General features: G+C 37.9%; 1 protein-coding gene across 1 annotated transcript; it reads left to right on the forward strand.

The window, feature by feature from the left end:
• The first annotated feature begins 13167 nt into the window (after positions 1 to 13167).
• LOC130139220 ((3S,6E)-nerolidol synthase 1-like) lies at positions 13168 to 16938 on the forward strand. The gene is given in 8 exon segments (XM_056315719.1): positions 13168 to 13452; positions 13626 to 13902; positions 14097 to 14481; positions 14621 to 14839; positions 15208 to 15346; positions 15611 to 15859; positions 16149 to 16418; positions 16420 to 16938. Coding segments are annotated over 8 exon segments (1809 nt in total). The 5' UTR covers positions 13168 to 13242; the 3' UTR covers positions 16480 to 16938.
• The last annotated feature ends 8730 nt before the right edge of the window (positions 16939 to 25668 follow it).

A 25668-nucleotide genomic window follows, 5' to 3' on the forward strand; every position in this document is an offset into this window, starting at 1 on the left:
GCAATCATAAATGCTTCCCCTTCAATCTCAAATCGACGACGGGGAATACTTTTATGATTACTTTTACGCAACTGAACTTCTTGAGAATTCAGATCGTAAGGCGACGCTACACTCCCACTAGGTCTTATATGTTGAGGTAAATCTGTATTTCCCTCAATAACATTAGTGGGTGTGTTATCGGGATCTTCCATCTCATGTAATTGGAAGTCCTTATCGATCTCACCTCTACTAGGAAAATCGTTCTCCAAAAACGTGACATCTCGTGACTCCATTTCAGTCACACTTCCATCAGCTTGTTCACCTATGAACACGTACCCTTTGGAGTGTTCGGAGTATCTAATAAAGATACACTTCTTCCCTCTAGGGCCTAATTTGCCATATTTATGGGAAGAATCGTGAACATATGCTGCACATCCCCAACGTCGTAGATTACTTAAGTCTGGTTTCTTACCAGTCCATAATTCATAGGGGGTGGAAGCAATTGATTTAAAGGGCACACGATTAAATATATAGGCAGCAGTCAATAACGCATCTCCCCAATATGAGACAAGGAGATTTGTCTACGCCATCATAGACCTAACCATTTCCAAAAGGGTTCCATTCCTTCTTTCTGCAACCCCATTTTGCTGCGGAGTACCAGGAATAGTCAATTGTCTTACAATTCCCTTTTTATCACAAAGAGCTTTGAATTGCTCAGATAGATACTCACGTCCGCGATCGGTTCTCAATGCCTTTATTGTTTTGTTCAACTGATTCTCTACCAAAGCTATAAACCGCCTAAAGCAATCCAATACTTCGGACTTATGGGAGATCAGAAAAACATAATCGAAACGCGTGAAGTCATCTATAAAAGTGATGAAATATGAGGCTCCATGCCTCGCCCTCACATTTAAAGGACCACAAATGTTAGAATGTATAAGTTGCAATGGAAGTTCAGCTCTGGTTCCTTTACCAAATGGTTTTCTAGTTATTTTTCCCGCTAGACAATGTTCACATACGGATAGTTCAATATTAGCGAGTGACCCCAAAAGGCCTTCTCTTGCTAATCGTTTCATTCTTTGTAACCCAATGTGACCCAGTCTAGCATGCCAAGTACTTGCATCAATCTCCACATTACTAGAAGATGCAATTAAAGAAAAACAACCATTGACATTAACTTTGTACACATCATAGTCAATGTCTAACACCATAAAACCATTCAATACATAACCAGAACCGTAATAAACTGTTCCAAATAAAATGTCAACACAATCACCATGAAAATTAAAAACATAACCTAAGCTAAGAAGAACAACTACAGAGACCAAGTTTCGCCGAATATCTGGAGCATAGAGGACATCATGTAGGAATAGGTTTCGACCACCACGAAAGGTTAATTTACATGTGCCGATACCCTTCACTTCAACTTTTGAGTTATTTCCAACATATATCCATCTTCTTCCAGGCTGTATTCGACGATACTCCACAAATGCTCCTCGGTCTCTAGCTACGTGGTCTATTGCTCCTGAGTCTACAGTCCACATTAGATGAGATTCAGCAAGCATTACAGTGCTAGAAACAAAAGCATTACTCAAAATGATGGAGTAAAGTGGTACCTTTTTCGGCTCAGTACATTCACGAGCGAAGTGGCCCAGTTTGCCACAATTGTAGCACATCATCTTGGCCTTGTCCTTCTTCCCGCCGCGCTTCTTGCGTCGGAAGGTCTTGGCTCTCTTGGGTGCCTGATCAGTCTCTTTTCCTTTGTTGTTGAATTTATGGTTTCTCTTGCGCTTAAAGCTCGAAGCTTTGCCCGAACCTGATTCAGCAACATAAGCATGGGTAGAGGATTTTGCAGCCTCTAGGCGCTCATATTCTAATTCCAAATGACGCGCAATATCATCAAAAGTGACGATATTTTCATTGTGTGTCATATTGATTTTCATATGTTCCCAGCTATTAGGAAGAGACCTTATAACAGCATGAACTTGCTGTTCGTCTGTTAAGGTATGACCTGCCGACTTCAGCTCACGTATCATGTTTGACATCTCCCGAAGATGGTGCCTCATCGATAGATTTGAGCGCTTCTGGTATGTGTCAAATTTGATGGTGAGCCTCCTCAACTTAGTGGCAGACGTACCCCCAAACTTATCTTTCAAGGCAACCTACATTGCTTGAGCTTTGTCATAACTTTCAAACTCACACATGAGATCATCTTGCATACAACTCAGCAACGTGATGCGAGCAATGCTATTTTTCTTTTTTCAAGCTTGATAAGCTTCTTGATCTCTTTTATGTTGAGCAGAAGTTCCATGCTTAGGTTCATCCATGGTATGGTTGAGGGTTTCCAAAACCTCTTGCTCCTCAAGGATATATTGAACTTTTCGGTGCCAAATATCATAATTGTCACCGTTCAGCTTCTCACCCTTATTGAGGTTAGCCACAATGGTCTTGGATGCCGAAGCCATAATCACTATCCTCTATACATTGACATAATAAATGCAGAATCAATACTAGCACATTTTCCTCATAAACACACATATTTTAATTTGCAGCAAAGACAAAATAAATTAATGATAATTCAACAAAAGGCACCAAAACGAAAGTTCATGATGTTCCCAATCAGCTTCGACGCACGATTGTTCTATTATCATTAACTTGTTTAATTTTGTGCAAATTTTAAGTTCTAGGTGAGAATTTCTTCTAATTCTACCAACTTACGAACTCCCACTAGACTAGATAATTCAAAAAAAATATCTAAACCAGACTAGATAATTCACAAAAAATATCTAAACCAATGATCACATCCTTTCTAGCAATCATATAGCATGGCATGATGTAAATCAACAAATAGAACATTCATGCAACAAATATAATCAACAGCGGAATTCATGACGTAAGGATCTCCAGCCATTATTTTAATATGCTCAAAAATTAGGAAATTGCAAGCACGTCAAAACATATAAACATGTCATCAATGAATCATGCTCTACATAATATTTATGTGGTCATTTACATGTAAGCCAGCTTCTGTATTTCCAAAACCATAGGGAAATACAAGTAAAATGCAATAATACCTCAAAAATACAAGTATTTAGGATTCCGTATGCATTTTCATACATTTAAAAGCTTCAAACATATAAAATAACAACACCACAATGTAGAAAATTTCAATACGAACACAACGGTACCAACCACAGCCCGATAAGAGATTCCACGCGCCCACACGCGCCGCCTAAGTACGCGGCGCGTGTGGCTCACGCGCATGCCCAATTCGGGCTTCTGAAGCCGGTCCAACCGGTTTGACCGTTGACCGGTCCGACCGATCCAACTGGCTCGACCGTTGACCGGTCCGACCGGTTGACCATTGACCGGTCACGGGTCGGGTCGTCGGGTCGAGTCTTTAAGTCGGGTCGCCGGCCGGGTCGGGTCGCCGGTCGGGTCGGTCGCCAGTTGCCGGAGGTCTGTTGGCGGCCGGCTAGATGATGTCAGCGTGTCGTTACCGACAGTTTTGCTGACGTCATTGATGACGTCAGCACGCGCCGTTTGGCCAACGCGCGCGTGCCATCCACGCGCTGGTAGTGCCAGCGCCTTGGACGCGTGGCTTCCACGCGCCGTGGCTTTTGGCCGCGCATGGTGGCACGTCCGGTGGTTTCCGGTGGCGTTCGACCCACTGTTCTGCTCGTCTCGACGATTTCTTCAATTTTGTATAATAAAAAATTATTTTCTCCATAAAAAAGTTTTCGAAAATCATCCGAACAGAACAGTCGCCCGTAACGTTCAAACTCGTTCTTCGTTTCAATTCATGTTCGTCGATTCATTTTGCAATTCCCGAGCAATGAATATGCAGATGGTATGAAGTTCATCATCATGATCTCCATATGAAACAGCAAACGGAAAAAATCAATGGGAAAACAAGGCAGAGATCATAACCGAGGCTCTAATACCAATATTGGAAGCGAGTGTCGAGAGAATCGACTAACCTGTTTTTTTTTTTTGGTAACCCGGGAACCCCCCGCACGGCCGACAGCCGGGGAGGTAAACCCGGGGTGACGCTAGCGCAGGACCCACCACCACGACGTCACGCTTAAGAATCCCTAACGCCAGGAGAATCGACTAACCTGTTCGATGCACTCCAAACAAAATTTCCAGGATCGTATGTTGAATCGCCAGCAAACGATGAACAAATCTACTACACGTTGGTCCGAATACAATCACAAGGAAAGTATTCTTGTTCCACAACGTTAATGCCGATTGTCTTCTCAAAGTAGATATAGAATCCTAATGTGTCGAGAGAGAGAGTTCTGAATTTTTCTCTTGTGTCAATCGTTCATCTACCGAAGAAGTTATCTTAACTTCCATTAAGAAACTCTCCTCGCACCTCTTCAAAAGGTGTCTCTTAGACACACCTCTTATTAGAGCAAATGGTGTCCCTTGGACACACACATCATGGGCGGACCGACGAAATATAACAAGTATAATGTACTACAGGTCACCTTAACTTGCAATAAAGTTGCCTTCTTTTTCTAAGTAGTTTTGTTTTCTAGATATATATTGTTTTAAGTGTTTTTCCATGATAAGTGGCAACGATATTTGTTTTCAAATCCAATTGAAAAAAATTGTGGATTTAACATGTGTAGAAAAAATAAATACTATTTCAGACATACTGCATCGGCAAATGGTTGTTTTATGCGTGCAAGACATCATAAATGTAAGAAGATACTTAAAATTAGAATCAAGTATAGCATGTGTTCATGTAAACTATTTAAAGTAAGAACATCAGTAAAAAAAAAATTTATGATGCCTTGTGAACAGAACACTAAAAAATAAACTTTTTTTTTAACCAAACAGTAAAAGATCAACTTAAAACTATCTTATGTGCATCTATGAATTTTAAGAAGCTAGAATACTAAACTATTTATGAAGTTTAAGTTTCCAACTACTTTGGGTCAAAATGTTGAAAGGCTTTAATATAGGAAAGCTTTAATAGAGAAAAATAGAGCATATATCGCCGGTGTAAAGAAAATTTTCCACAAGCGCCCCAATCACCCTCGGTTTGAGGATTACAACTATGCTCTCTCTCAAATGAATGGTGTATAAGACTACTTGCGTAAGAAATTATTTTATACTAACGCTGTATGCTATAATTATTCTTTAAGTGTTTATGACATTTTCCAGTGTTTTATGACAAATTGCCGTAAGCATTGTAAAAATTGGTTGGATATTACATTATATATATTTATGATGTTTTGAACTGGGAAAATTGTCTAAAAAGTTCTAAACCTATTATATTTTTGCTAATTCAGTCATAAATCTTTCAATTTTGTCAATTCAATTATAAGCCTTTTGTATTTATGTCAATTCAATCAATCCGATAAATTTTAGCTAGTTAACACTGATGTGGATGCCGGTTGGCACCAGCCATCTGGTCAACGCTATTGCAATGTTTTTAATTTTTAATATTTTTTCTTTTTTTTTTTGTCTTTCATCCCTCTGGCCAAGCGAGGGCCAGAGGTCGACCTCGCCAGCCTCTGGCAAAGCTTGCCCCCGCCGGCCACCAGATAGGGCGACCCTCGCCTAGCCAATGCGAGGCCACCCCTGCCGTCTCTGGGTCTCCCTCGCCCAGTGACGGCGAGCTCGACCTTGCCATGGTTGGGCGCCTAGTGATGGCAGGGTCGGCGTTGCCTTGGCTGGATCTAGCAAGGCCAAGTCTCGCCCAGCCATGGCGAGGCCGACCTCACTGCCGTTGGGCAAGGCTCGTCCTCGCTAGTGGCTAGCGGGGGTGAGCTTCGCCAGAGGTCGCCGAGGTCAATCTCGTCGGCCCTCACCTCTGGCCGGTTGCCGGACCAGCCAAAGAAAAGAAGGCCGAAAAAAAGAAATAAAAAAGGAAAAAATTAATAAAAAAATTAGAAAAATATTAAAATATTAAAAAATTGCTACGTCAGCGTTTGCCGGACGATTGGCACCAGATGGTGTTTACATTAGCGCCAGCTAGGCAAAATTGACTGGATGGATTGAATTGGCATAAATGCAAAATGTTCAGGATTGAATTGGCAAAATTGAAAGGTTTATGACTGAATTTGCAAAAATGCAATAGGTTTAGGATTTTTTGAAAAAATTTCCTATTTTGAACTTTGTAAGTATTTGAAGAACATAATTTGTTTAGAAATTAGAATAATTAAATGTCTACTATGTTTTTTCATTGAGTTATGATGATAAACATTGTAAACCATAGAGATTTAAGATACTTAAATATTTACGACGTCTATGAAATAAATTACGACGAAAACTAGCTAGGCTTTGTAAAAAATTGATAAATATTGGAATTAAATATCAAAATATTTGCGACATTTTGTAACGCATGCGTCGCTTTATGAAAAAAAAAACTTGAGTTGATGTTAAACGTGTCGTGCGTGCGGACTTAAAGCAAGCTCTTAATTTCAGATGTACAATACTTGCCGCCCATAAGATGCTGTTCATGATAGCGAGGCAGTAAACTTTGATTTCTCTTTTAATAAGCACAACATCTATGTACAGAAATAATTCAACATAAATAGTAAATACAAAGCGTGTAAAATGCACTTAGTTCTAATCAATTGTCACATTCTGTATACAAGAAATCTTTGTTGCACACTTGATATCATTTGTTAAACAGTGTTTCACTGGGAGTGGACAAATTGAAGTTTCTTTTGTTTAAATCTACAGTGCAAAATACCTTCAAAGCGCACATTCACATTGCAAAATTCCTTTAAATCATCATAGAAGTAATCTTTCTAAAAGTCATGGCTCCTACGGAACTAAGCCATGAATAAAGCAACCAATAAAAAAAAATGTATGCGATAGCATGCACCATGGAAGTGACTCCAACACATATTCTCAAATCCACGAGTCATACAACATGCATCATCACGTAAATCATGTATTATAGCCAACCATATATCAGATTCAACCGCTCATGTTGAATACTTTACGGTGACACTTCGCCAGGCGACATGACCTGAAAACCATATTTGCTATGATTAAACCCTGAAAATCACATCGGCCGTGATTAATCCCCAAATTAGAACTAATTTATGCACATGTATCATGTGTTTGTGTCTCATGAACATCACGGCCGAATCATGCAGCAGGAGTGATAGAGAAGGCAAACACTTTGGTACTTCGGCCCTGCGACAATTCCAACAATCACTCAGCAGTTTTTCGTAGAATAACCTCAACGTCGCGAGTGCAAATGGGGCCATTCCAGCTTGCAGTTGGACGTGCAAACTAGGTTTTTTTGTCAAACTAGACTAGGTTGCCTAAAGGGAATCTTTCACTTTTTCAAGCCTTCTAAGTCCTCATGGAAGAACTTAGCAAAAAAAAAAGTCCTCATGGAAGAAAAACTTTGGCACAGCGGATTCCGTACACGCAGTTTTACTTTACGCGACAAGACTGAAGAGCACGTATCAATCAAACATGTGAAATGTCTGGCAGGGCCGCTTTTTGTTCTTAGAACTTCGCTTATTCATTGAGTGTGCTCTTCATGTCATTTAGTCAGCATACACATCACGTGATGATGGCGGGAGAGGATCGGCCCAAGAAATTTGCGGCAAAACTTATGGACAAACAAAACGTACATCACATTTAGCAAAAGAACAAATAGTAAGTTAGTACTAGAAATTTAGGGCCACCAAAAGGTGGATCCAGCTTGGAATCATGTGAACATAAAAGAGCCTCCTCTTGTTATGAGTCGTTAAATGTAGAACCTGCCCAATTCTAGTTTGGCATAGTTCATCTCGGTAGCAAAGCCAGTTTTGTTTGAAGAAGTCTTTTCCTCCACAGTAGTGGCAGCAATGTCAACCAAGTCGATGTCAAGTTACTCTACCTATTCCACCGCCATTTGATGATGCATCACCACTTTCGATTGCTCATTTTGAAAAGCGGCCATCGATTGTCCTACATCTTTGGCCGGTGGAAACTTATTCCAATCATGCATGTCATTGGTGAGTCATATGTCAGAGACATCACCTTTCGTGCAAGCTTAATTAAATATCAATGTAGATCATGTCTACATCTTTAAACCGCTAGTCAACACACTGATTGACGGAAAACATGGCCGGTCGGAACAATGTTTAGCTCACACCACAACTTTAGGAAGATATTATGATCCACACAATCCGAATATTTTCTAAGTGATGTGGGTTTCGTGGGATTCTCCTAGGTCGCTGTTCGAAGTGCTCGTCAACATTCAATTGCACGAATATGTTCGCCGTTTGGAAGCTTGTAAGAGACTCCACCAAAAAGTGTAGTCCAGCTAATTTGGCTGTCATTACGACTTGGAGACCGTCCGATTTGTTGATTTTTGTTTCCTTTTTTTTCCCATATGAAACTTCGTAATAAGGGTTAATACCATAAAAAAATTTCAAACTATACACCTATGACAAATTTACCATAAACTAATTGAGGGACAAGAACAGCAGGAGTGTTATAACTTTTATACGGAACTGTGCCATAACTCTTTTTTTTCATTCACTTAAGTACCACATTTGAGTAAAATCGATCATTTGAGTATCATTTCTGGCAAATCGTCCTACATTGATTTTTTTTATTTTTTTATTAATTATCCACGTCAGCACTGGCAATACCACGTAAGACGACCGGTGTCCACATCTGATTTTCTGACGAGCAAATTGCAATGGCACTTAAGTGACAGATTTTTCAAATTTGTGACACTCAAGTAAGCGTCGTACGAAAGTTATGACATTCTTAAAATATTTATCTAAAAAATGCTTATACATATGTCTGTTGAAGGAGTGATAATTTAAATATTTAGAAAAATTATTAATTTGTCATAAACCTATTATAAGGATGTCAATTTATTTTTAATTTTTCAATTTTGTTAATATAGTCCTACACATTTGCTTGATATTTAAACGTAGTCTTTCTTGCCAATTGCTGTCGTAAATTGCGACGTTGAAATCAACAAATTGCCTATGTCAACATGCCACTTAGGGCGGCTGGCAATAACTAGACGCCACGTGAGTGATTTTTTGTGACAATTGGTGAGAAAGACTACATTGAAATATCGCCCAAAAGTATATGACTACATCAACAAAACTGAAAAGTAAGGTTGATTAAGTGGAATAATTAGTTATTGACAAGAAAATTATGGCAATTGTAATTACATTATAAGACAATCCAATCAAACCATTGGCAAATATATATTTTTTGCCAATTGTAAATGCATCATAATTTCCAAAGAAAGAAAAGAAAAAAAAAGGTAAGAAATAATCTTAAATACAGGACCCGTAAGAGATATTGAGGTCAATTTAAGGTAATAGGGGTATCGAAAGTCAAAAAATGGGTGGAAAAAGCGCAAGCTTTTATGCATTTATCCTTTTCACATAATTTCTCTTTTAAATATTAAACCTAACCTACTTATTTATATTTGAGTTGATGTGAGTAAATAAGGAGATAGTATGATGGGTTTCTAGAGTCAAGGGTCGTTTGGTGGTTGGGAAAAAGGAGAGGCGAATGAGCTAATTTATAATTAATATGTATAAGTACATAGTAATTGTTTTGATGCTATTAAAATTTCGATCTTTGTTGAAAATTAAATTTAAAATATTTTGGATTTTATATGCAATGGGCCTTATTCATGAGAAGTACCTAGTTTTATATATATGGTACTCGCTTCTATTAATATGTCTTATAAAGAATTAATTTATGCAAGGCATTTGTCTACGTGGGACTCTTATGGTAAAGTTTAGAGGGATAGCCACATTGATGTCCTCCTCAACCTTTCCACTTATAAATAAAAATGATTGGGATAAAGATAGCATAAGTGCCATAACTTACGTACGGAGCTCCCTTAAGGCCATAACTTGTTTTTTTACTCACTTAAGTATCACATTAAAGTAAAATCGATCAGTTGAGTGACATTCCAAGCAAATTGTGCTACGCGAATTTTTTTTATTAATTTTCCATTTCGACATGGATTTTTTTATATTTTATATTTATTATTAATTGTTCACGTCAGCGTCATCGATGCCGCGTAGGACAATCAGCATCCACGTCGGATTTTCTGGTTAGGCAAATCGCTGATGGCTAAGTAATTGATTTTTCAAATTTGTGGCACTCATGTGAGCGAAAAAAAAGTTATGACACTCAAGTGAGCGTCGTACGAAAGTTATGGTACTCCTAGTATACTTATCCCCTAATTTTTTGTTATTAAAAATCCCAAACTAGTGGCTCGCACAAGGTTACATGGCAAGTAGTTTGCTCACCAAAAAGGGAAGGAGGATTAGGATTGCCTAATCTGAACATATGTAACAAAGTATTGCTAGGTTGCATGCTATGGAACCTCATCAATCGTCCATCCTCTTCCCTTTGGAGTATTTGTGTTCACAACACCAAATGCAGAGGCACCCCAATTATGCAGCTCGACATTCAGGGCAGTATGGCTTGGAGCTGGAGATGTCTCCTTAAACTGCGACCCGTTCTAATGTCGATTATCCTGAGCTCAAGGTACTGTTGCCAAGAAATATATGATGAACTTAGACATGTGGGACCAACTGTGGAGTGGTATAACCTAATTTGGACCAACGGCATTAGCAAATACAATTTTATTGGCTGGCTAGTTTGCACAGATAGACTACCTATAGTAGGGATCATCGCACAATGGATGTCTTCTGTTGATATCCAGTGTAATTTCTGTAGGGCTGGTATTGAAGACAGAACACATTTGTTCTTCCAGTGTGAGTGGACGAGCAGCATATGGCGTTGTATCCTAGCACAACATAGGATTAGGCGCCCTTTAGGAGGATGGAATAAAGAACTTCAATAGATGATTAGGGCAACAAAGGGGAAAGACTTGGCGGAAAGACTCCTCAAGTTATCCTTCCTAGCAACCATATATGGCATTTGGATGGAGCGCAACAGTAGATGGTTTCAAAATAAGTCAACTGACTTCCATATTCTTTTGGCTAAGGTACGTAAAAATGCTAGAGGTAGAGCTTTGCTCTACCAAAAAATTAGACCTTCCTAGACAAATATTGTATTGACTACTATATGAAGACTTCCTACCTCTATTTTTTTGAATTATTAGCACTATTTGTAATGCTGGGGGATGCCCCTAAGCTGTTGTACTTCATCTGATTTATAATACTTACATTCACAAAAAAAAAACTCCAAACTGTTACACCTGTGATAAATTAACTCTCCGTTAGTTTCCGTTAAATTTTACAGTTAAATTGTTGAGTTGGATGACACGTGGCAGTTAACGGGTGTAGCAGTTTGGGGTTTTACCCTTTGTTCGTCGTAGGTGTACTGGTTTGTAGTTTTTCATGATTTTAATCTAATTTAACGGAAATTAATAAAAGGTAAATTTGTCACAAGTGTATCAGTTTGGGGCTTTTAGTGGTCAAAAAATTAGTTTGAGGTAAATTTGTCACATGTGTACCAATTTAGGATTTTTTGTGGTCAACAAATTACTTTGGAGTAAATTTGTCATAAATATACAAATTTGAGATTTTTCATGGTATTAACCCCTATAATAATATGTGCACGAAGAAATAATCTGAGAAGAGGTATTCTTACCTCATATCACTCTGGTGAATGTTAAGAATCTATTTATACTACAAAATCGTGAGATCACGTATTCCTCTAAATATCTAATACAATCGTCACCTCATTCCCTTTTGTGAAATTATCCAATCTATCCTAAACTTACTATATGAATGCTAATTCGATCCTAAACTTCTCAATTTTGCCAAATTAGTCCTAAATATGAGCTAACTTGAACATTTTCCTAGCCCTAAATTTACATTAGCAAAATGCGGTTTTTTCTTGTCTTTTTTGTTGTAATGACCAAGTATCTAATTTATTTTTTTCACCCTTTTTCTCCCAGTCCCACTGTTTTCTTCCAAAAATTTGAAGACAAATGCTGACCCCATCCAAGGAAGATGAAAGAAATATGCCTTGTGTACCCGTATTTGAGAAATTTATTCATTTGAAAATCTCACCACGAGATTTATTGATTCGAACACTCGTCTTTTGCATGCAATTCACGAACAACACCAAGTCACAATCACCAAGTTTTTGTTTTTGGTCAATAACAATCACCAAATTGGATGTCTGGATCTCACGTCACTTTGAACACTCACGGCACACATCAATACGGCTTCGACTTGACCCCCCTGACTTCTGAACATACAAGTCATGTCAAATAATCCTTGAGAATACTTACATATATACCACAACCAAAGGAAGAAGTTAAAGTTTAAACTCGATCTAAGAAGAGCAATTGGGTCGAGATCGGAAACAAAGTGGACGTGGGACTTTTCTATATTTGTTTGCCTACTCCAATTCGTAAAAGAAAGAAGCCGAATTTGGCTTTGCTCAATTTCGGACATACAAAAACAAATCCAACCTACAATTCATATCTAGTCAAGTTTTATTCGCGGGCCCAAACTCAAGACATATTTTAACACTCGGTATCATTAGAAGCCCTGCAAATCCACCTGAACACATGTAAAAACAAGTGACAAATGAGTAATATTTGTATGTGCAAGGCGATATTATAAGTTTTTAGATGTGATAAGTGTATCGGAAGACCTAAAATTTATCACGAAAGTATAATTGAGTCTTAAACTTTAAAAAAGTGCAATTAAGTCCTAAAACTTTTCACAAAAGTACAATTGAGTCATAAAACTTTCAAAAAATACAATCAAATCCTAAAACTTGTCAAATTACTCCAATCAAGTCCTTCCATTGATTGCACTTCTTGAAAGTTTTAAGATTCGATTGCACTTTCGTAACGAGTTTTAAAACTTAATTGCACTTTTTGAAAGTTTTAGTATTCAATTGTACTTTTATGATAATTTTTAAAACTTTATCGTACTTTTTGAAAATTTTAAAACTTAATTACACTTTCATGATAAATTTTAGGATTTTCAATGCACTTATTCCTTTTTAGATAGTATGGATTGCACATATTATAAGCATATTTCGGTCCAGCTGGGGTGCGGCGCACGCTTGTACCTGTTCCCGAAAAGCAAACTCTAGGGTCCCATCCATATATGGCACGTGATATAAATGCATCCCTTTGGAATCAGTTGAACATTTCCTCACGTGATATAAATGCATCCCTTTGGGATAAGTTAAACATTTCCTCTTGCCTATAAATAGGACAGATAGAATAAAGGGGATCACCGTGAGCTAAAAATTAATTCCCTCGCATTCTCTCTCGTCCCTCTCTTTGAAGGACTCTTTCTATACTCATCCACAATGGCCTTGTCAAGAGCATTCTTTGCTTTCTCACAAGGTCCATTCGCTTCAAAAGGAACTCCTCGAACAGACAAGATTAAGCATCTGCAGAATGCAAATTCTCTCTCCTCAACGAACAACAGATGTAGTATTTCCTCACATCAGACCTTGGTTTCTACTCCTTTTAAGGATTATATTCACCCAACCGGAAAGAGAAACTTTGCCATTGAGGTTTGCTTGTCCCTTCTTCTCATGTAACTCTTTTAGTTTTGCACACTGACGATTTCACTCGTTTGTTATCATTTAATCATTAGAATAGACGAAAAACACTTTAATAGGTTCATCTTATATTCGAATCTTGAAAGGAAAAAGAAGACACGAAATCCTTATTTTTTGTGTTTCAGGATGATATTCGAGGGCGGCACGAGAGGAGTTTAGAAGAAGTGAAGCAATTATTCAAGCAACTAAGAGGAGATTCGCTTGAAAGTTTGGTAATGGTGGATGCTCTCCAACGTCTTGCCATTGACTACCATTTTGAGGATGAGATTGAGGCACTCCTGCAAAGGCATTTTTTTATCTCCACCTCTCAGTCTCATTCTCATCACATTGATGCCGATAATCTGCATGGAACAGCACTTCGTTTTCGGCTCTTGAGGCAAGAAGGCTATCCTGTTCCTTCAGGTTAATGAAATATCCTTCACTTGATGATATGAAATACAGTTCCTAACTGATGTAATGGCTATTGGGGGAATTCAAAAGAAATTCAGACAAGGCGTATCAAAATGGATCTCTCTCTTCTTTGCGTTTACTTTTTCTACTTACCTTCCACTACCAATATGTTAACATTTTTTAGCTTTTCCCCATTTGATCAACAGATGTGCTTCAACGTTTTCTATACAAAATGAATGATGGGACTGAGAAAGGAAAGCCACAGGACAATGACATTTTAGGGTTGGCAAGTTTATTTGAAGCTTCCCACCTTGGCACTGAAGGAGAAGATGTTCTTGATGAAATAGGAGAGTCAATTGGTCAGCGCCTCCATGCATCTTTGGCCGACCTTGACCATCTTCAAGCTAGATTCGTGAGAAATTCACTAGGCAATCCGTTCCACAAGAGCTTGGCCAGGTTCACGGCTAATGATTTTTTGAGGAATTCTATGGGACATTCTTATAGCTGGACCAAGAATTTAGGGGAACTTGCCCAATTGGACATGAACATTGTTAGATCCGTGCATCAACGTGAAATCCTCCATATCTCGAAGTACGTACACATGATCCAAGCTTTCTATCTAGATTTGTGGCTATAACTAATTAGAAATATCAGGTGGCCCCTCATCATATCTCCCTTAGATTCCTCAATTGGTGACTATCTTGATTAATACTTCTCATGTGTTAATCAGCTGGTGGAAAGACCTGGGCATGGCCAAGGAGTTGAAATACGCGAGGGACCAGCCAATAAAATGGTACATGTGGCCAATGGCCATCCTCACCGATACAGGCTTGTCCCAGGAGAGATTGCTCGTCACCAAACCCATCTCATTCATCTACATCATTGACGACATTTTCGATGTCTATGGCACAATAGATGATCTCACGTCGTTCACAGATGTCGTCAACAGGTACATAATTTGGAGTTTTACAACATGCACCATCCGTGAAAGTCTCTTTTTACACATACACGATATCAATCCTAGCACGCGTATGTATTTTCACTATAGATAACACATGTCATGATCTCAAATCTGTACCTTTTCACTGATCATATTTTTTCTCATATAAATCCGTATGACTTTGCGATGCGGTATACTCCAGCGAAAGTTTTTCTTGTACAAGCGGTCCCAAATCGTGTGGACACACGCATACAAATTTCAAAACCCCACTTGTACAAAGACAAAAATACTTGACGTCATGTGTTTACTAGATAAGCCCAAGATGTAATGTCTAATTCTATTGGTTTGTTTCTGATTTGATATTCTTGATCTCTCAGATGGGAATGTACTGAAAAGGATAACATACCAGAGTACATGAGGATGTGCTTTCATGCTTTGGATGATATTACCAATGAAGTCAGCTCGGTTGTGTACAAAAATCATGGGTGGAACCCATTATGCTCCTTAAGGAAAACGGTACAACTTTTCACTCTCTCTCTCTCTCTACACATTTCTTCTTTTCTTTTTCTTCTCTTGTTTACTTCTTTGAAGCACTGATAAATCATAATGTGCTTCGTGTATGGGTTGACTTTTACTTATTACTTCTTACTTAATCTAAATTTCATGACGCACAAATTTTGCTTTTCATTGATCAAGAAACCTGAAACTTTTACGGCATGTAAATATTAGCACGTAAATTCGCGTCCTCATTTTTGTATTTTGTCTCCAATACATGGCCAGTGGGCGAGCCTGTTAAATGCCTTCTTGGTGGAGGCAAGATGGTTCGCGAGTGGTCACTCCCCGACAACACAAGACTACTTGGACAACGCGATTGTCAGCTCCGGAGTGCACGTCTTATTGGTCCACTTATTCTTCCTCTTGGGTGAGAAAATCGACCCCCAAAGTGTCGATCTTTTGGAAAAAACACCTGAAGTCGTATCTTCCACTGCTTCTATTCTTCGTCTATGGGACGACTTGGGAAGTGCCAAGGTGAGTGATAAAAATATCATGTACTTGTCCTTTTTGACAAAGCTTCTCACTCTTAGGGTGAATTCGGTAAGTATCAATCTATTTCGGCCGATAAAATTAGTAATTGATTTTGTGAATTTGATTGGCCCGTCACTGAATATCACTGAACTCTCGTGTTTTGTAATTGATGCGCTTTGATCAACCACCGAGTTAAAGGCACAATCGTTGTAAATGCTTTCTCTTCTTTCTTTTTTGCCCTCCCTTTTGAGGATTATTCCACTAATATATGAGCAATTGACAATGTTGACAGGACGAGTTCCAAGATGGCCGAGATGGGTCTTATGTGGAATGTTACAAAGAAGAATTCCAAGGCGCTTCAGATGAAGTGGCGAGAGACCATGTGAAGAAGATGATCTCAGAAGCATGGAAGAGGCTCAACAAGGCATGTCTCTATCCTCACCCATTCACCAAGTCCTTCACCAAGGCCTCCCTCAACACGGCCAGGATGGTCCCACTGATGTACAACTACGATGACAACCATTCGCTCCCTCTCCTTGAGCACCACATGAAGTCATTGCTCTTTGGAGACCATTCCTTTTAGGGGCGTTGCGTCTTTGTTCACTACTTTAGACACCATATAGGGTTGTTGCTTCTTGTTCCCATAGTGTCAGACTGATTCTAGCCGCAGCTGAAGCGGCACGATGTCTGCTCGCAGGATGATTTTCTCAATAAGCAAATGGATAGAGGCATGCCTTGTTGAGTCTCTTCCATGCCTCTGAGATCATGTTCTCCGCATGGTCTCTTGTGCCACATCATCTGAAGAGCCTTGGAATTCTGGCTTGTAGCATTCCACATGAAGAACTTCTTGAGTTTCTACAAATTCTTCCATCTATATATGTATTGGGTCTTTAAGACCACTATTTACTCGACCATGAGTATAATTCCCGATTCCTACATGACTTCATGGTAGATGCTGCCTAATACATGTTAAACGAAAGGGAGAATTTGACATATGTACTTGGATTGTGGATTCATGGGGTCGTGTTTGACTTAGGTCTCGATAACTAGGCAAACCATCGCCTATAAGCTTTCTCTATGTATATTTACTTGCCTGTGATCCATTATTTCAAAGGCTTCTTATTAAGACATGCTCCTGACACTTGTTTGGTCAAATTACACAACGTCATTAGCTATTATGGAATAGTTTGAAGAAAGTTTGTGAAAGTGTATCTCTTGAAAGTTTTAATACGTGGTTATATATTTGATTAATTGGTTCTAGGATGGGTTGATTTCTGGCCTAGCACCAAATACCGAACCTGTGACCCCAATTCCAAAAGATTGGAATAGAAAACCAAACCGGTCAATTCTAGAAATGCCTGTTCCAGGCTGGTTCCTAGTGAACCAATCTTTTGGTCAAGTAGTTATGTGATTGTTTGATCCTATTCAAGTTCATTGTTCAAATCTTGATAAGTGAAAAAATATTTAATTTTCCAAAAGGGGCCTTAAAACAGTTTTAAATTTGGTTCAAACTGTAATCAGTGGTTGGACGGCCGTTTCAGCCTTAGAATCGGGGCCGCACCATTTCTCCTTAGAATTAGCTTGGCCCAAACCGACAAAGCCGGTTTTGGCCGATTCCCGAGTTAATCTGTAATATGGACTTCTCTTTGTTGACTTCATCCAAGCGGCTTTATATATATATACCCGGTCGACAAAGAAGGAAAAGTGGACGCTCAGCTTGTAAAAATAGACATAGAACACGCGCAATGAAAAGAGAAAAAAGAAAAGAAAGAAAGGAGAAAGAAATTAAACGTAAAGGAAAAAGGGAAAGAGGGCTTTTGCTCATATATGTCATGGGACCTTGCCAAGCCAAATTAACACCATTTCGCAATCCCCGGTAAGGATTCAAGCCTTTTGTTCATCTAATCGGAATAATTTTCTGAGTTATGGCTGAAATTTGAAATTATGTGAAATTTGAACTGTGAGGTCCGATTCAACATCAGAATACATGATGGTATTGTGAGGACATTGATTAGAGTGAGGCACATCCCGGATTCAACCGAGTGTTTGTATTCTTCAGAATGTGGAGTTCCGAAAATTGTTCGAGGTGCCTTAGTGATAACGAGAGGAATTAAGCATAGTGGTCTGTATGAGCTTTCAGGTGAGATTGTGATGAATTTTGTCATGGAGACATAGGATGCATCCGTTCTAGAGTCTGAATTGTGGCATATATAGTTATGATGAAAATTATATGTATGCCATTAGCAGTGGTAGAAAAGCTCTATTCTCTACTTCAACATGAAAATTACATGTATACCATTAGCAGTGAAAGGTCTGAACTTTAGTGTTAGTTTCTTTTATTAGACTCCACGACTCCATCACTAACTAAACATCCACTTATTTTAATAGTGCCATCTTGTCTTTCTTTACATATGAAGTCCTTCCATTAGAGCAATGGATAAGGGTCGATCAACGTAACCATATAGCATTTATTATGCTATAAAAAAAATCCAGCCCTTTAAGTAATAAGGTGATGCTTAATGTTTTTGAATCGATCCTTTTATTTTCGTTTATTATGTTGATACTTTATATATAGTTTGTTATTGTTATCTCTCTCTCTGATGGATGTTTCTAGTTTCAAGTTGAAAAAGCCAATGATTTATACGGAAGACTTCATAGTAATCGACTGTTGCATTATTTATGATTAACATAACAAAATGTCAGTTGCTTTCTTTTTGTATGATAATTACTCAAAGTCGAATAAGAATCCTCGAACCATCCTCAATCGAATTTGGTCTGCATCATTTTCAAGGTAATAAAGCCGACATGCATTGGCGGGTGAAGCCAAACTTTTTTTATTAAGGCTTTTCGGTCTTTTGTCTTTATTTTGCTTTTAGGTTAAAAGCAACACCTTATATATCAGCTATTGATAAACAGTAGCTAAGAACGGCTGTGAAGAAAATAGAGAGAAAAGATAAAGAGAGAAGAAAAATTGAAAATTTCTTTGTGAATGTTCTCAGTCTTTTTGTGCCTTGATCTTGAGAGAAGATAATCATTGTATTCCTACTTTCTTTAAAGTCTAGTGAATTCGCAGGATGCCTCTACGCAGAGACATAGGCTAAGTTTGGATGAACTTCGATAACAAATTTTTTTGGTGTATTCTTTCGATTATGTTATTTTATTATTATATTATGCCTGTGTAGATTGTTTGCTTGTGTTATTTTTCCGGAGTTAGTGTGCAATTCCTAACACAATGGCCATAGTTTAATATCCATTTATATCTTCCAAGAAATAATGCTCATGGGCCATGTTGTTTGTCCACCCATTTCGCATTTCCATTCCCTAGATCGAGCCAATGCTATTCGACAAAGCATGAATTAAGGGTGATCGGTTTCAGGGTGGGTAGGTTCCAGACCTAGAACTTGGAACCTATCCTGTTATAACCTGTTCTCAGTTTTTGAAATCTGGAATCTACCCTGTTTTTCCGGTCTAGTTTCAGAGTCTACTCGAAAACCTATTTTTCTTTTGTTCCTTTTTCTGGTTTCATTTTTTTTAACAAAATAATATGAGTCGCAATGAAACGATTCAAAATAAAAGATGAATAATAAAAATCACCATCCACCAAAAGTAAAAATACCTAAGATGAGCAATAAAAATTACTATCCCCCAAAAGCAACAATCCAAAATATAGTAATAGTATGATCTACGATTTTTTTTAACACAAGCTAAAAACTGGCTCCAAAACCAATCCGGATGGATCTTCACTTGGAATCGGGAATCGGACTAGTTCCCAAAAAATGGAACCGGTTTGCGGACCTGTTTTTCGGGTGGTCCAGTCCGGTTCCTTGATAAACCCGGTCCGATTGCACACCCCTAGCATGATTCACGGCACTTCTCTAAAGTTATTTTTCTAGTAAAATATTGGGTGGGTTGTTTCATTGTCAATTGCTTTCTGCGTGAATCTGTGTTTATCTAATTCATATTTTATAGACCCGGAAGGTTTAGCATGATGAGATAAAATGATATACTACAAAAAAAAAATGATCGAGATGAGGAATAAAACGGAGCGTCGGTTTGTTCAATGATAAATTTTTTTTAGAAAAAATATTTTCAGAATTTTCAGCATTTAGAGGATCGAAAGCTATGGAGACAAGAAGTTTTTCATGCACCGAAAACACCAAGTCTAGATTGGAGGAAATAATTTCCCTTTTTGGTAAGAAATCATTTTTCCTGATTTCTTACTTCTTTTCTTCTCGTATCTCTCTATCTTGCATCAATTTTTCTTCTTTTTTCTTTTCTGTAAGTCTCATATGTTTTATCCATAAATCTCGTCTAAATATACTTCATTAGTGCTCATGTTCTTCTCCATTCCCAAAAAATACGACCATATTTAACATTATACGAATATTTTTTCATAATTTATTTTCTAATTTCTCTGAAATTATTGTTATTTTGATGGATTACTATATAAATTCTAATTTCAGTTTGTTAGTTATTACATGTCTTTTTTAATGATATGCTTTAATAGATTCACTTATTATCAAATGCAATGAAATTGATCTTTTTTTTTTCCGATACAAACAAGTACTATAAAATAGCTTACTTTTTCTGAATTTCTTGAAAACATTTTCCAGCAATAAGAAAATTTCAGTGAAACAAGCAGACCCATAATGGATATTTATGCTTCCATAATTGGTTATTACTAGGAAGTAAGAAGGGATTCTAAGGCATCGCAAGTCAAATGTTAGATGTTTTCCCAGAAGTTGGAGCAGGACATTATCAATGCTTTATTGGAGAAATTGAATCGATAATTCTTCCCATTCAATATATGGTCATATCGGCTAAACATCAGAACGCTTGGTGTCTCCAATTTGTGTCCTATCCATCTAAATCATTCGTTGATCTGAATAAGTATGTTTGAGAAATTTATTGTTGACACCTAAATTTTAGCGACCTAATTAATCGTTCATTGCATTAAAAATTAGGGATCGACCTAACCCCTAAACAAAAAAATTAATTAAATTGCATATAATTTTTAGAAGTATTTATATATGGTCTAATTGCATTATACATGTTAATTGGACTAGCTTCAGATGGATTTAATTGGATGAATTTAAATAAATGGCTCTGAACTTAATGGAATTGGATCAAGCTCGAGTGGATTAAAATTTTGGCTCAGCCCATTCATTTTTGGGCTAGGGGTGCTACACTTGGAAAGAATTTTCATAAGTTCACGATCTAGGGATATGCGATCAAGAGCGAAAAATAAATCGTGCAAAAGGTTATATTCTTAATTGTGTGCATACTATATATTTGGTGCATAATTCTTGGTCAAGAATTGAAGAATATATTGGTGGGCGAAGAAGACAAAACCAATATAAAAAAATATGTGTGTGAGAAAGGAGAGGAAAAAAGAAATTGCATGCCTAGATCGTGCAATATGTGATTGGAAAGAGGAAAGAAATTGCATATTTTCTTTCCTTGGTGGGCTCCATTTCTTTGCATATAAAAGGGATGATACGACAATGAGTAAGGGGGCTTTCTTTTGGTCTGATCACACACGAGAAACACAGAAAGAAGAGACTAGAGAGAAGAGAGAGAAGATTTATCTTCTTCCTCGGGCGTGTGTTTCCACGATCACGACCGAGAGCTGCACGACCAGACGCTGTTTCTTGCTGCTCTTGGACCTTCTCATGGCTGCTCCTCCGCTCATCGCTGTGTCACTTAACTAAGTTGGCGGTAGTCTGTGAAGAAGTTGCCGCTGCTGTGCCCACCTTCGAGGACGACGACGACGAGGAGCCGTTACAACCTCTGGCCCTCGATGTCCCTACTGCTTGTGCTAAACCGACGAGTTAAATTGTCGAAGTTCCCTGTCCCATGACGATTGCTACGACCTGCTTCCTGTCCTGGCCCCAGTGACGTGGCTCCTACTTTGTTCCGACGAGGACTCGCTGTCCACGAGCTGTTTCGCCCTCACTTGATGTTGTCCTTGCTGCGAGCCCAACCGAGACTGAACTTCTACGTTTGGCTCGGTCTTCTCTGATTTTGCAAGTTCACCCAAGGCTGGCTTATTGTTGACGGAGTCGACATACTACGTCCAAGCGAAGTCCAACTTGGTGATACCCTTGCCGAATTGCTCATCATTTGTTGCTGTTTGCCTCTTGACCGTGGGCCCCTGTGGAGTGAGCCGTGACATCCTTGCTGTGTCACCACCGGGAACCGTCCACACCAAGTAGCCAAGCTAGCGACTATCCTTGGTGTAAAAAGCTCTTATAATTTGACTTTCAAGAATATTGTTTCTTTGTTTGAAATATTACAATATTGTGTGAATCTTTGAGTGATACTATCGTATCCATTAAGTTCCCGAATAACCTTTAAATTAGGAATTGCTTCCTAATTTCATAATGTGGTATGGTCGACAATCCGATCTCCCACCTGAAATATGATTCACGATCACATGGAAAATCATCAATCCCATCTCCCGCCCGAGATATGATTCGCGATTATGCGGAAGATTGGCCAATCCGATCCTCATGCCCGAGATATGATACGTCAATCTATTGTTTCTAAATTTAAATGGATATGGATAATATTTCTTGTGATTGGGTGTCGTGTTCATTTCATTGCTATTTCTTTCCATCTTTTGTTTGAATTGAATTGGTTGTCTTTCCATAAAAGATACAAAAAGATTAGGTAAAATTTGAGTAGACAATATATTGCATTTTAGGATAAATTTTGATTATTTTCTTAGAATAGATTAGATTATTTTCTAAGATATTATTATTACATGTTAAATTAAAAAATATAAAAAAATACCATGTGCATGTCGTATTAGATTAGTTGCATATTAACTAATTCTTGTCATTAGAAATCTCACGTCTAGGTTCATTTGCATGCCATGTTAGAGATAGCGCATTTAATTGTTGTTAGAATTAGGACACATTTAAATAAATCGTATGTCGCATGTCATATTAGATGTAGAATGCATTGCTTAAAGTTTAGTTTTCGTTAAATCAGAGAAAATCCTAACAAAAGATTTGAGTGAAATTGCATGTTAATTAGAAATCATATTTAGGATAATTATGTGATTTTCTAGTTAACATTGCAGGTGCTTTCATTGCTTCGGGGCAAGTCCCTATCTTGCAATTTATTTATTGCTTTGATTACTGGGTGTTACATTATTAGTTGCATACCCGTAGGATCACCTTACATATTAGTAGTTAAGTTAAAATGAATTCAAACTGCCTGTTAAAATATTTTTGAAAATAAAAGGGAAGGTACCGAAAGGGCATTAGAGTAATCTAGTGTAACCAAGTCCCCAAATCTATAATTTCTAGTTCGTAGGAGTAAAGTAATTCTCCTAATACTTTACTTGGATTTCTAATCGATCCACAAAAAATAGATTAGTGGCGACTCTTGGTTGAAATGATTTACATGTTAAGAACTTAAACCTTAAGTCGTGAGTTGGTACGGGCTTGGGAAAGGCCAAGCTAGGTCTAGATTTAATAATTCATTAGCCGAACCTTAGGTGGTGCCACCCTGAGGTTAGGTCGCGACATTTATAATGCATCACCAAATTAAGTTTGAGCGAGATTTTCATCTATTTTATGGGGACATTCTCAGCTTGTAGCCACATGCCCAAGTTGGATGGACGTGGATCGTCGGCTGCAGTACATCAGATTGCTCATGCGTGTGTTTAGCCCCTCTCTCTCTCTCCGTAGAGACCTCAGCAAAAGATGTGGCCGAATTTCTTCCAGCTTCCCTTGTCTCCCTTGTATTTTTGTCTTTTCCAAATAAAGGAAATATCCTCTCGTTACTTAACGTTTGACGGATGTCGAGATTTACATTAGGTTTAAGACGAAGTAATTTAACCTCTTACCCGGGAGGATACAGATTTTTAACTTTCTCGTTATCAAAATGGCGTGGGCTGGTGGTGGGAGAGGGTGGGTCTCTCGAATTCTTTCTGCTCAATGTCAGATTGTCAGATATTGATTTGACAGTGAAGCTATGTTTTCTAGAATGATCATAGCTTAAGTACTCCCCAACAGTTAAGACTTTTTGTTGGAGGTGGGGTTTGTTGCAGTCGAATTATTGTATTAGCAGCAGTTGCTTTCCGACCCAAAAACAACCGTCGTCACGTCTATAGGTTCTAAACATGCAGCCGCGGCGGCAATGGGCCGGGGAGGGCGGAAAAGAGAAAAAAAAAAAAACAAGAGGAGAGAGGTTTTATCTATGCTTTTATCTTTGTTGGGATAAATGTACATAAAGTTCTAAAATTTTCGCGATAAATTTTAAGACTTTCAGTGTAATTGAGTTATAAAACTTTTAAAAAGTACAATTTAATCCTAAAATTTATCGCGAAAGTGCAATCGAGTCATAAAACTTTTAAAAAGTGCAATCAAGTCCTAAAACTTATCACGAAAGTACAATCGAATCCTAAAAATTTCAAATAGTGTAATCAATTGAAGGACTTGATCAGATAAATTTGAGAAGTTTTAGCACTTGATTGCATTTTTTGAAATTTTTAGGACTTCATTGTACTTTCGTGATAAGTTTTAGGACTTAATTACACTTTTTGAAAGTTTTAGGACTCAATTGCACTTTCACGAAAAATTTTAAGATTTTTAATGTACTTATCCTATAATTTCGTCGGACAGGGAATGAAGGAAAACCAAAGCCTTTGGTCAAAACTGGTTACCTGGAAATTTTTTCTACAGATAGACCACCTAGAAAGCACATCAACCTCCCATCAAATTGGACACTTTCTTTCTAGAGCTTAAGCTACTTTTCTTTACAATCTTCACTCAACTCCTCTCCCAGCTGTACTTGTACTCCCAAAGCTTTGACCCCTGATGTTGCTAGCTTCACAATGCCTCAGCCAAAGAAAGTACAATCATATTGGAGCATTTACGAAAAACAAACTCTGGTAAATCCATTCCACATACGGCCTTAGCTTTTATTTTTTTTCATTATTGTCTAGTTGCGGCGCCTCCATGTACGTAGATGGAAGAACTCATCCTTTGGAGCATAGGCAAATCGTTTGGAGATTTTGCTCCCATAGTTATTTCATCTCTCAGAAGCTACATAGATGTGTGTACTGGTGTGTATTCTTAGTTAATAAAACTAAAGTGTTTTCACTTTCCCTGGCTCGCAGATCAATTAATGAACTGAAGATCGATGCAACCGTTCACTTGAATATATGCAGGATAATTTTTGGATCAAACATCAAGAAAAAGTGACGAATGAACCTGTTGAAAGTTTGATCATTGTCATGATCCAGCGGCTAAGAATCGACTACCTCTTCAGAGGACAGTTCCAAGCCATTCTACAATGGCAATACACATTTTTGCTCTCTTAATCACGACGAAGATGATGTTTACACGTGATTGCTCTTCGGTTTCGACTTCTTCAACAAGAAGGTTATTATGTGCCTGCTGATCTGTATTTTCATCTCTCCCTTCTAGGCTTCCTATCCATGAGTTTCAGTTCAACTCTAATATTGAAGTGAAATATTGATGTTGATACACAAGAGTATAAGACAGTTATTTCTCGGTAGCGGAATTCTACTTTTCCAAGCCCCAAAGTGCATATATTTTTTTCATGCTGGCAAGTTTTTGTAAGATTGCTTTTCTGTAATAAATATTGTTGGTAAAATAAAGTGACCGGTGGCTTTTCTAAATAGTTTGCAAATTAGCAACTTTTGTACAAACTTATTAACATTGATTTGCATAACTTACTAACTTTTCGACTTGTACTAACTTTTACGTGATATCACTAATCTAAATTAGAGCTTTTAGCAATTTTTATCAGGTTTAATTACCAACTAAGTTTTG

This window comes from Syzygium oleosum, unplaced genomic scaffold, assembly GCF_021117445.2.
Source record: "Syzygium oleosum isolate NSW1041296 unplaced genomic scaffold, Sole_v2.1 Sole_v2.11, whole genome shotgun sequence".
Taxonomy (NCBI): domain Eukaryota; kingdom Viridiplantae; phylum Streptophyta; class Magnoliopsida; order Myrtales; family Myrtaceae; genus Syzygium; species Syzygium oleosum.